This window comes from Eufriesea mexicana, unplaced genomic scaffold (genome assembly GCF_001483705.2).
Source record: "Eufriesea mexicana isolate 0111107269 unplaced genomic scaffold, ASM148370v2 scaffold2438, whole genome shotgun sequence".
NCBI classification, from domain to species: domain Eukaryota; kingdom Metazoa; phylum Arthropoda; class Insecta; order Hymenoptera; family Apidae; genus Eufriesea; species Eufriesea mexicana.
Window position 1 is genome coordinate 190,239 of NW_016910515.1, and position 12,769 is coordinate 203,007.

At 35.3% G+C, this 12,769-nt stretch overlaps 1 protein-coding gene across 1 annotated transcript in view; it reads right to left on the reverse strand.

Annotated features, from left to right (window-relative positions):
* The window catches only part of LOC108550011 (trace amine-associated receptor 7d), a gene marked incomplete at its 3' end in the record, with an annotated part of 117,266 nt that extends 116,554 nt beyond the window's left edge, over positions 1 to 712 (reverse strand). Inside the window, exon 1 of the mRNA XM_017903603.1 lies at positions 371 to 712. Within this exon, the coding sequence (XP_017759092.1) occupies positions 371 to 577 (207 nt within the window). The remainder of the gene's footprint in view (positions 1 to 370) is intronic.
* Between the last annotated feature and the right edge of the window lie 12,057 nt (positions 713 to 12,769).

Consider the following 12,769-nt stretch of genomic DNA (forward strand, 5'->3'; position numbering starts at 1 on the left):
ATTTATATATATTTTATAGAAAGTTTAGTTTAAATCAGAGCTTCCTCCCAAAAATATGAAATTTTGATTCTCGAATTATTATTGCAATCCGGTTGGAATACATTACATCTTTTACATCTTAATTCTATTCGATGTTTTTTCTCTGACATGTATTCACCACTGTAATTTACTTATGTGGTTATGTAGTTTTTAGTATATTCAAACCTTCTTTCAAACGACCGCTCCACTTGTGTAAGCACATGTGCGAGTATGTATTAACACTCAGGAACTCAACAGCTAATATTTAGCCGGCATACAACGTGCTAAGTAATCTCATATACTTATGTGTAAAATGCTAGTAACGAATAAAGATTTGAAAAGATGTACTAACCTGTGCGTGAATATATTTGCTGTATCTTCTGCTGTTTATGACGCATATAACCAAGAGGTTGGCACAAAGAATGCCGAAAAGAATCAGAGTTGCGCGTAACAACTCCCCTGGACCTGGTCCAGTCCAAGCTCCTTCGGACGTGTCCCTCCGCCAACAGCTGCTGTTGCTTAACGCCGGTGCGAGCAAAATTGTTTGCTTGTGTTCCATTTTCTCCTTGATTAACGTATTTACTTTGAAAATTCGTGTTTAATTTCCTAGCCCAGACGAGACGTTCGTGTCTCGTATGAGGCTGGGCTGGTAAATGCCTTTCCTGACAATGTTTCATCTCTGTCGTACTGCTGTCCCGGCTAGGCTCGCTTTCCGACTATTTATATTAACTACACTGACTTCCATCATTGTCGCGAATCAAACAGTCTTTTTATTTCGATAGATATTAAATACGTTCGACGAAATCCACTTTTGCATTAATTTAAAATCACGACTTGTTCAGTTCACCAGTTTCTTAACTTCGATTTTCACTATAAAATTGTATTCTCAAGTGGCACATAATGCCAAGGCACAATTGATTAAATTACGGTTAAGATATCTGCAACATACAAAAATAAAATTTCATTATTAACTTGATCACTTATCGTATTTACCGAACATAATTTTACATAAATATACGTTAATGTTTCCGTAAGTGTTCCGAAAGTTGATGAAAATATTTTTCAACCCCCTTAGTAGGTTACTCCGATTGTCTTCGAAATAATTTATACTCAGCAATAGGCTATAAAGTGTATTTCTGAATAAATAGGGAATATTTTTGTACCGAATTACTGCTTAAAGATAAAGAAAAAGATTTATATAAACACGTCTTGCTTTACCCTGTTTTAAAATATTTTTCACTTATTCAGGGACAACCTGTGTACCGATCAACGATCAGACTAACCTATGATGATTTGCACTTATGTTAGCCTGCAAACGTCGAGTCATTCTCAAAAACACATTCTAGCCAATACGATCAACAGAAATTATTCTAACCGATTGAAATATATCCAGAAGATTAAAAGACGATGCATACCCTACTATCATAAGAAACAATATCAGAAAAATATCTTCAACGGAATCGAAAATTATTTAAAAATGGTTTAATTAAATTTATTCTAAGAATAGCGATAACATCTAAATAATTAAATCCCAATCTTACAAATCGTTTCTAATGGAATAATAAGTAGCAGTTGATACTATGCAGAGATGAAAAGAAGACGCAGGATCTGCTCGCTCCTTTCAATTTCTTCTGAACAATTGTCGAATACATAGAATTAGGATCTACATATATTCGTAGGATAATGAAATAAATATATTTTTTAAATATTGGAAATTGTAGATACGGAGTGTTACTCTTACATTCTTAAAGTGTATATCGTCACTAGGTCGTTCTTGTTTGACGACGATTCTTTGAAGAGATTGTGTTTAGCTTCGAAATAGTAAGTAGACTGTGTTCCAATCTTGCTCTCGCGTGTTTTTATATTCTACGAGCAAATAGGTCTAGCATGTGCACCCTTGGTAGGGCTATGTAATTTGTAATTAGATGAAGATTCCGAATTTGAGGTACAAGGGTAGGGTACACATCGTGTTTTATCTGGGTACGGGGTCAGCAATATGGTTTTTCCCGATGAGTAATAATACCGCCAAAACGGTATATCAAGGATTAACATAGAGTATCATTGGAATCGTAACTTGAAATCCTGTCGCTATTAAAGGGTGAAAGAGTAACTGCTTTGTAAAGAACGAGTTTACCCAATCCTCTTTCAATTATTCTCTTTTAACCATTTTAGTGTCATGGATCATTCTAAAGATCGCATCGAATAATGTCACATGGAAAATTTGTCATTGTCTATAAAAAAGCCAACTTAAAAAACGACGAAAATGATAGCAAGTCTTCGAAAAATTTGCAAAATAGCAAGTATCTGAACAATGGATAAGTATAAAATTTAATATCATCTTAATACTTGTTCCCGACAATTGTTGCGACAGAGTTAATTTATATAATTCAACAGGCTCGTATTACAGAGTGTACGGAGATTCCTTTTTTATTTCGTCAACAATTAACATTCGGTGTTGCGATCACGTCAATGGCACAGACTATCGTTGTATCTCACACTGTTACGATTTCTTTCGTTGCTCATTGTTCGTCACCGCGGTGCAACAATAGATACGATTGTCTTAGCCAATAACTATAATCGACGCGAGTGAGAGCATTTCAACTAGCGATTCACTAGACGATTCCCCTTACTCCTGTTCCTTTATGGTTTGTTGGATCTGTGCCTTCTTCTCATCCCTACATAGTAAGTGCCTACTCTATCACTGGCAGTGGTCTATTCCCACTTAACGACGATAACAGTGCGGGGTGAAACATATAACTAACCATATCGTTGTATTTAATTCAGAAAATCGGAATTCTTTAACGGACATTCAAATATAATTTAGAAAGGAAAAATTGATTTCGTATAACACCGATTTTTGTTTTACAAGAATATGTTTAATACGTTCGGGAAACTTTCCTACTAAAATTGAAACCAAATACAATGTTACACAGGTATCTGTTTAGGATTTAATATTTTTAAGCTGTTCGGTACTTTCTATCACCATTTGGTTATTGTACAGTTTAGCAAATTCGTTTCTATTGGCTCAGGTCATCGGACACGGGACGTCCTTCAACGCCTAATTTAACGAAATTTGGCGATAGCATTTAGAATTTGGCTGATAATAGGTCTGCATGTGTTGGGGTCAGGCCATGTGCGTTGGTTCCGAGTAATCCCAGCTTTCAAAGAATTAAACCAAAAGTGACGTCGTCACGATAACCTCTCAAGAATGGTCACCAACATACAGGTGACCTCACAAGCGTCTCACTCTAAAGGAGGGATTTCCTTCACCATCGATCTTGCCGTCAAGGACGTTCTTTCTTCTTTAGGGGTGACCGATTTTCGGACCAAGGGCACACCCTTGGTTCAACAAATGGCCAATCAGGAGAATGCTCGTCCTCTGGCAGCGCTTGATCACCATCAGCTTCGAAAGATAAGGTCAGTTTCCTCAGACTCACTGAGCGGACCACATTTCTCACAAGTTCTTCGATACACATCGAACGAACTACATCGCTACCTAAGTCGCTATCACACATCAACCGAACCAAGGGAGATCGTTATTATTACGTTAAAATAGAGCATTTGTGGACAATTATTTATTGTCAAATAATTATTCGCTAAATATCCATGTTCACATAGTCAATTCGTGGATAGTGCCTGCAGACTAGTACCCAAACAGAAGATTAACAGAAACAACGAATCATCGTACTTGATAGACCCATAAGGGAAATAGAAATCCTTACAGTAATATTAAAAATCCTTCAGGAGATATACATTTCGTGAAAAACAGTCTGAAATCCTTGACTACGACCATCTGCAACTTTTTCTTAGCACCTCTTTCTCTGACATCGCGTTTCATCTCCCGCCAACTTCTATTCTCCTAATCAGATATCTTTAATTTGTAACTTCTTTACCTTTCTCCTCATCTATCAATTAGTCCTCGATTAATCGAGTCCATATTTGAGTACACCATCGACACGATGGTAGATTCAACGAACACGACAGAGCACCAAGAACACGCACTACTGACATCAAGTACAAGGTATGTTAGCAAACACAACTTCAAAGTTTTTTTTATCATGATCAAGTTAATTCAAGTGAACTATCTCATAATAAATTTATCGCAAAAGCAGCTTCGTGACATACAAAATTAAATGTTGCTGATTTAGTCGATGGTATATATATAATTAAATAATTTAGTTTGAATGTCTTTAAATTGGTAATAATAATAATATCGTAGCACATAATGCATATATACATACTGCACAATGCGCATCGATGTACGCACGTATTGTAATATTTTGCAAATTGATTCTTCGATTTGTACTAAACCGAGTTTTATATCGTCCAAATGACGATGGTGAAAAATTATGAAAGCAAAATCTGACGTCGAAGTTCAGCGAACTCGAAAAATTTGATCGCTTTGAAAAGATTGAGAGTCGTATATCTTTTTATTATAACTGCCTCTGTGTAATTTTAAAATAGTGCCACCGATTAATACACTAGTGTAGCATTCGTGTATTCGTGCCTCGCAAGAAGCTTCGTGGGAGAAATAAAGGTCTGATTATTTATGGCGTAATAAATTCACCTGTCCTCGCACAATTATAAAGATAAGACAAACAAAGTATCTGAAATGGACGCTTTAGCATCCACAGTCCTGGACCATAACCAGGATTATCTGCGTGGATGGTTACTGAAAATTCGATTGAAAGAAGGAGAAAGGACGAATGTGAGAGAGATAACGATACGTAATACGATCGTAAAGGGCACGCAACAATGATAAATTAATAAATATGGTACTTCGTGAATTCAGTTCTATTAGCGAGGTCAGCAATAAATGCTAGAATGGGCATAATTCTGACGCATATATAAGTACTATTATAACTTTGCGTGACAAAAGAAGCGAATGAAAATACTTATACAAAATACTTGTATAAGTATAGCGTTAACTATTATACAGGATGAGCAAGTAAAGTGTTACGAATTATTTAAATTCCCTAAATGAAATGACAAATCAATTTTTTGTTTCTCGAACAGTTTTTATTACGATTAATAATATTTACTTCAAATATTCCTTCGCATTTTGCATAATCGACGAACTATAATAGAAAATGCTCCATGTATCGCGCACAGGTCACTATCCGGCTCGAAGGACCAAAAAATGTCGCGTCGCTTCTCGAGTGATTTTTGTGGGATTCGACGGGTTGTAAGGCCGTCTCGCGATCAGGTAATGTTGTCCGCCAAATTAATATTGAGCAACTGTTTCAGTTGCACGAACAAAGAGAAGGTCGCGGCTGGAGTCGAATGGTAGACTCTTGTACAAGAGGAGTTAAACATTTGATGATCTCGATAAGTAGGATCAAGATTCTCTATTCGGCGTTTCGTAGAGAACTGACTCATTGTCGATTCGATTTGAACTGTTTGACGTCTCGAAGAGAACTTGACTCTTCGACGATTCCTAGCGAACTCTACTCTTTGACGATTCAAAAAGGACTCATGCTCCTCGATTTTCCTGAGATCGGTCTTAGGAAAAATCGGAAGCTCGCCAAATATTATTGGCTGATTTGACCAAGGGCGTTCTCTTGGTCCGTAAATCGGTCACTCTGAAGGAAGGGAAGGTTCCCCCAAACGAAGACGGTAGTGGAGGAAACCCTCTCCTCCAAGGTGAGGTACGTGAGGTCCACCCGTGCACTGGTGACCCTATCGGCCATTTATGGCCCCCTAGCTAGGGCCTGAGGCTTCCAACGTGTGCGGACCACGTAGAGCTCTCAGGCCTATTGTCAGCCAAGTCTTAAGAGTCGTCGCCTAATTTCGTTAAATTAGGGGTTTCCAGGATTCTCGTGTTTCGCGACAAGTGAAGCCTTTCAAACATGCAGAAGGCATGGAGAGGAAAATTCCGATGCCGAATTGTTTGACCCTAAAGACCTAGTTGTTCGAAGACCGTAACTGTCTTTCTTGTTCCACGACGGAACACTCTACGTAAATAAAGCTTCAAGGAACATGTCGAAAGGTTCTCTTCTCTTTATATTCTGCTTTGAATATAAATTTACGACGTAATTTAAATTGTGTCTTTGTTAAATTGGTCACACCTCTGTATACATCTAAAGTAAGTAAATTTGTTAATTTTATCTTTCTTGTATTACCTCAAACGATTTTACATTATAGATATTTATATTCGTGACGAGAATAGTTATCAGTTAGTAAAAAGAGAAACATAGGATGTCTAAAGAATGATGAATAAAAAACTGAAAAATGTTTATATCCCTCAAGCGATTGTATTTGTACGAAAAGTTGATATAAACATTTGATGATTATACTGGATCTTCTAAAATCGTTGTACAATCGGCTAGATAATGACTCTAGACGCAAAAATAAGTCAAAGAAGAACAAAACATTTTTTTATTTAACATATCATATTCCAGAAAAATAAGTTTAAAAATCCGTCAAATATTCAAAGTATTCGTATAGTAACTGTGACTTGTTTCGACTTGTTGGTATCGTATATATTATGCTATGTATACACATGCATATGTGGAGTCTGCATGTATCTATAATACATATACGTGTCATGTTACATTCGAGAATATTTAACCGAAAATGAAAAGAGTGTCGACCCAATCTAGTCCACCAATACCAAGATACATCATATAGAAATAGGAATTTCGGGTACATCGAAGATGAAATCAGGTATAGCGAATAAAGTATCATCCTTATCCCTGTGCCGTCCCACGGGATTTCCAGCGATGTGCGCGCCGTACAAATATTGCCTGTGTCTCTCGAATAACTTATGTGACAAACAGAACATTTCCACCCATGTATTCGTTGCACTTTTTTACGGTTTCGGAAAGCCAAGGACACTTCTGAATGAATCTAGCATACCAGTTCATATATAAATAGAAATGTATAGTTAAATGGAATAAAATGATCTCGACTTTCGTTTCCACGAAAAATTATTGAAACTTTATTTTTAAATTCCTATAGGTAACATACTTTACAAGTAGCATGCCTAAAAGTTTATCACCGATTTCGATAGAAATTTGGTAGATACAATTACAGAATAAATAAAAAATTTTCTGCCTGTATTTTCCATTTGGTACCATCCATCTGAAAAAATTGTCAACCGTCTTTGAAGTGTAAATAGCAAAACATTTGTATAAATATGTCACAAACTATTAGAGACTATGTTAGGTATAACGTAAATAGATGAATCTTTTAAAAATTTTCAAAAATTTCATTTGTTTAAATAATAGAGAGGTTGATCATGAGGCCGGATCGAAACTGCTACTAGTGTGTCAGTGACTATGTTTATTATACACGTATATGCAGAATTGCGTGCACTCGGACGTCCTCAGAGTGTACGTCTAATCTCCGTCTTAAGAGGGGATCCTGGTGTAGAACGTTGAAAGACTGGATATAGTTAGGAATTTTTTTCGACGAAAGTATTTATTTGCTATTTTGAAAACTGTGAGGTTTTATTAAGTAACTATAGAGTAGAAAGAAAATTTTTTTTAGGTTTTAAAATATGTCGCAAATTGGTGCTGTAGTTTCTCCGCTATTTGACCAAAACAGGAATACAAACAATTTTCTTACCTTTTATGAACGTAGTTAGTCGATGAACCATCCAAAATTTAAAAAAGTTGAAAATTGTTAATATGAGATTTTGAAGAAAAAATTGATGTTTTCGCGAAAATTTTACGTCCATTTATGTAAAAAAGGTTTGTTCAAATTAATTATTTTGTTTAATTTTTAGATTCATCGACTACTACATATATCATGATATATGTGTGCAAAATTTCAAGTGAATTGATAACTTAGTTTTTGAGATATCTTTCCTGCCAATTTGAAAAATGTTGTTTCGAGAAAAACGCATTTTAAAGTGTGATGATTTAAAGTGTCCCAAGACGCCGCGGGTTCGTATACTTGCATGCAATAGACATGCTGTAGAAACCTTAATGTTTTGAGAATTGCATGAAAATTTAAGAATATATTCTTGAAATATTGTACTATTGATTACAGCAACAAAAAAGAATCGATTTTCTTTTTTTGATTTACACCAGGATCCCCTTTTGAACGTTTCGATTACGATTCTCACTGCGGCTACTGACAACTAACTCTCATACGACTGACCTGCAAACTTGCGTTCTTGCACCCTTCTTTTAACTCTGCACTCCAGGTTCTTCGACACTCGCAATCACACGCATTCTCAAACTTTCGGTCGTTGCTTGCACTTGAAACTCCCATAAATATCTCGTCTATACAATTCTTGCACACGTTCTTCCGCACGCACTCCAAATATCGGTCTGAATGCTCGAGCCGTACCCGAGATCGCTGTTTATTCTCCCTCGTTTTCGAAGAACGGCTCAAGGGTTCCCACGATCTCACTCAGTCACTCAGCTTTCACATTTTCAATCACGACCATTAACCCTCGGAGTACGGTCCCTCGCGGAACGGTAACGGGGTCTCTCGAGACCCCACACCGATATTCTATGCTCGAAATCCCCACCTTTATTCCACTGCTCCCACCACTCCCTTAAATAGCCGACCGTAGAGAAGCGACGCAACGGGCCGATACAGGGTCGACTTTACACCTAACTTTTTGGTTCAGGATATTATCTAATAATATTTATAATAGGGGGGAGGAGAGAAATTTGTTTAAAAGATGTAAAATTTCATAAGCACCTTTGTTACTTATGTGCACTGAGTACATACAACATTATTACGTTTCATTGCATGTTCTTTACATATAAATCGAGAACATTTGACACATTTCATACTATATTTGTTACCATTACCTATACATATATAACATCTGGACCTTCTTCACGATTCGTGAAAATACGTGATGATTGTTTTTGTTTGTTGCTTTAATAGTGAAGATTATTTGCTTCATATTATCATAATTCATAAAATAATTCATAAAATGAGGACATATTTGAGCGATCTATTCTTTTCGTTGACCCAGTGAATACTGCTAGTGGAAGACGTTGGAATTCTTTACGCAGTCGGTTGTTTATGTTATAGATTATAAGAGTAGGGCCTGCTTTCGTTATGTCATTAACCTATATGCATCATGGATCTACTTAAGGTGCCGTGTTCAGGCATCAGCGACGTTCAACTAACGACATATTCGTATCTTCCTGTTATTATTTTATTTTCACAATAACAAATTATATTAATCCATTTGCATCATGACTCTACTTAAGGTACCGTGTTCAGACATCAGCGACGTTCAACTGACGTCTGGCTCGTACCACCGCGCGCGTATCAGCACTCACTCATAAGGGCAGTTAAAAAGATTTTCGCAACAAAAGTAAAACTTTTTAAGAATATAATTAACCAATGTAGATGAGATGATCACGAAAGGGATCAAACGTGATCCGTGGCATATGAAGAATATTCAGCAACTGGTAATGGAAAAAGTCAGTTCGCGGATTATTCCGCGCTCAATGATAGTCAACAGTCGTAGCTCGCGGAATATTCCGCGCTCGGTGATAGACGACTGTCGTGGCTCGCGGAATATTCCGCGCTTGGATGCAAATGGGTTAACATACGCAGCTTTGTCACAGCCAAAACATAATAGAGTCTTTAACCCTTTCGCTACGACAATCCCGTTCGCCGAAGTACCGTCACTGAACGAAAAATCGCGCCAGAAATATGCACAGTGCGCGTGGTTACTTTATATATGTTTTTCTAAGTCTTAAATAACGACTGTGCTGAATAAAACAATCATTGCTCTGATATAACAAGTATATTTACATTTTTAATATGAAAAGACTTACAAAATTATTAAAATACAAAATACAAAATACAGGTCGTCGCGTGGATGCCGCATGTATGCGGCGCTCGGAGCGAAAGGGTTAATTAGCTTTTTTGATAAATGTTTGCGTGTTTTCTTCTATTGTTAGATGACTACTTAGTCATCTGTAGGTATTTACCGATATAAGTATCTTAAATAAACTCCAGATTGGCTAACTTTCTCTTTTTTTTCCCTTACTCATCCTTATCGTCCTATTGCTCGCTCAAACCCCGACCTTCCCTGCATCATTCTTTCTTAATCTTCAATCTATAGACAACTCCCACTTATTTCCTAATTCCGACATTAATATTGCTCATCACCCCAAAAATTCAGGATTCTTCTTCTAGTAATCAGTTGGGAATTACTCTGATCTGGTACGTACTTGGCCGTGTTGTTATACTGTTTGCATGTAAGTTTGTAACAAAAGTAAAGATTTATTTGGAATACAACATTATATTGATATGCAAAGTCTATATAAGCAAATGCAAAATTTATATGCATCGAAACTTTTTATATCTGTATTAATAAATAAATTAAATTTTCATTTATTAAATTTTTAATTCTTCGTCATTGTGAACTGGATGATGTATTCAGGTGAATAAATTATACAAATAAAGCACATATTTTTATATCTTTAAATAATTACGACGTAAAATTATAGGTATTTTAGATTTGATTTAAACTTCTTGAAATTTTTAACAAACGAAAAATGTTTAATACCTGTAGCGTCTTATGTATCGAATCTCTTCGATGTCCAAGAACGCTTATCACGCGCCAAATTAATATTGCGTGATTAGTTTTGTAATATTAAGGATCCCGAGTGTGTTGTTAAAATAGAGTATTTATTTGCAGTAAAGTATATAATAGTTACAGTAGAGACGTTTATCGGAGTACCATTTCGAACACGAGTTTATATGTGTATTCACGATGTTTCTTGGATCGGTGTCGAAGACGAACTGATTTCTCGATTTTTCTCTGTGTCGTGTCTCGTCGTGTCCTGTCCGGTATTTTCTCCAGTTTTGTTCTAATTGGGCAAGATAGAAGTTGGTGGTGGAAAAGTAAGGATTTTTGATTGGATAGAGGGTGTGACGGAAAGACCTTTGGCTAAGAAATAGGAAACTGTCAAAGAGCCAATTTTTAATGGTCAATGACGTGATGTATAAGCGATGTCCGTCCATCGCATGTGGGTCTCATCAGTCGAGTCTGGTACTTGTAAAAATTTCTAAACTTGCGCCTTTACCTTTACAACTTAATTCGCTAAGAACGGCGGTGAGACACGTCTATCCTCCGGATGTGCAGTCGCAATATAAAATATAATTAAACCGTTAAATCTGTTAAAAGTACAAATATTAAAATAAAAATCATGTTATAAATACGCTCTCCGGGACAGAACAACGCCTTTTGTGTTTCTTTTTATATATTCATAATATAAATTTATGAGAAATACTTTATTTTTAATATCGGTTAATAAATGTTACGGACAATACGTGAAATTTCATCGAGTTTACATTTTTTGTTCGTGCAATAATAAAATCCATATTTATAATGTGTACCTAAATATAGTATACATACTTAATGATAATTGATGAGGTATAAATGAAAATAAATGTATATAGAGGATGCGGCACGGTATATAATTATGTTCTTATCTAAACAAAATTAAACATTAATTTTATCGAAAGTAGCTATAACTTTTGATAAATATAGAAGCATGAAAACAATTATTTTAACGTGTTTGGCAATTTCAGTGTAGAGTAGCATGGTAAATTATACCGAAAGTGCAATTAAGAAAGCAAAATCGCGTTGCCTCACTGTTTGGCAACGGTCGAAAATCGAACGTTGAATATGGATGACTCACAGATTTTTGCATACTTGGTAGACATACGCAGGAATTGTCATATTTAGACAAGCGGGTAACAGCTGCTGGGAAACGTCCCGAGACACTATGAAGGCTAAACTGAATCGTCTGTACCGACTTTTAATAGGACTTTTACTTCGTCCAAGGCAACCCGTTACAGTATAATGATCTTCACTCGAATAAACGGAGGAAGACAATGACTATTATAACCTTCAACGTCTTGGAAACTATACAATTTGGAGGAAAATTCATACACCAAAATTGCGTAATATAGAAGTAGTTCTCGCGTAACTTTTTCTTTTTCCGTGAAAATATTTTCAATATTTCAAGTTCGTTCGTTACTTTTTAAATAATGTAGATTCTTATAAGCCCTTCTGATGATGACTATGGGAAGAAACGTAATAATCTGCGATGTAAAATCTTTCGATATTATTATAATATTGCAACATTACAGTCTTCCAAATTTATCATATTTTTTATTTATCTTTGATAACTAATATTTACTGGCCAATATGGAATATAATATATATTAATTAATTAATAATTTAATATTTATCTTTATTGAGAATTATTTAAAGCCAAAATTTATTGCTAAGGAGTTTAATAAAGCGCGATGATTATTCTAATAGTGGTTTGTGGTCTACATGCATATACAGATACAGCGACTTAATTATTATATTTGATTTAATTTGGAAATGTACGTAAATCTTTTTATTTTCATAGTTACTAATTTAAATCCCCACAGTGTAACTAGTTTTTATCGAATACTTTTAAATCTCTGAAAAAATATCTAAAAAGCAAAATTTTCGAAGTACATACTACCGTATAAAGACCTTTTTTATATCATGTGTATATATATACTGCCTTATATTATTTTATATGTTGTCACATCGTCTTAACATATTTTATCATAATAAACAACGTTATTTATGTTATCAATTACGATGTAAATCTTTTAAACAGCATAAACTATATTGTTACATCTACACTAATCTTCTTTTTTTCATTAATTTGGAAATATCAGATTCATTGATATTTACTAGATGTAGTATTGTTTATAAGCTTACATGGACGATTACATAGAATGTGAAAATAATTGAACAAATACCCTTTTCCCT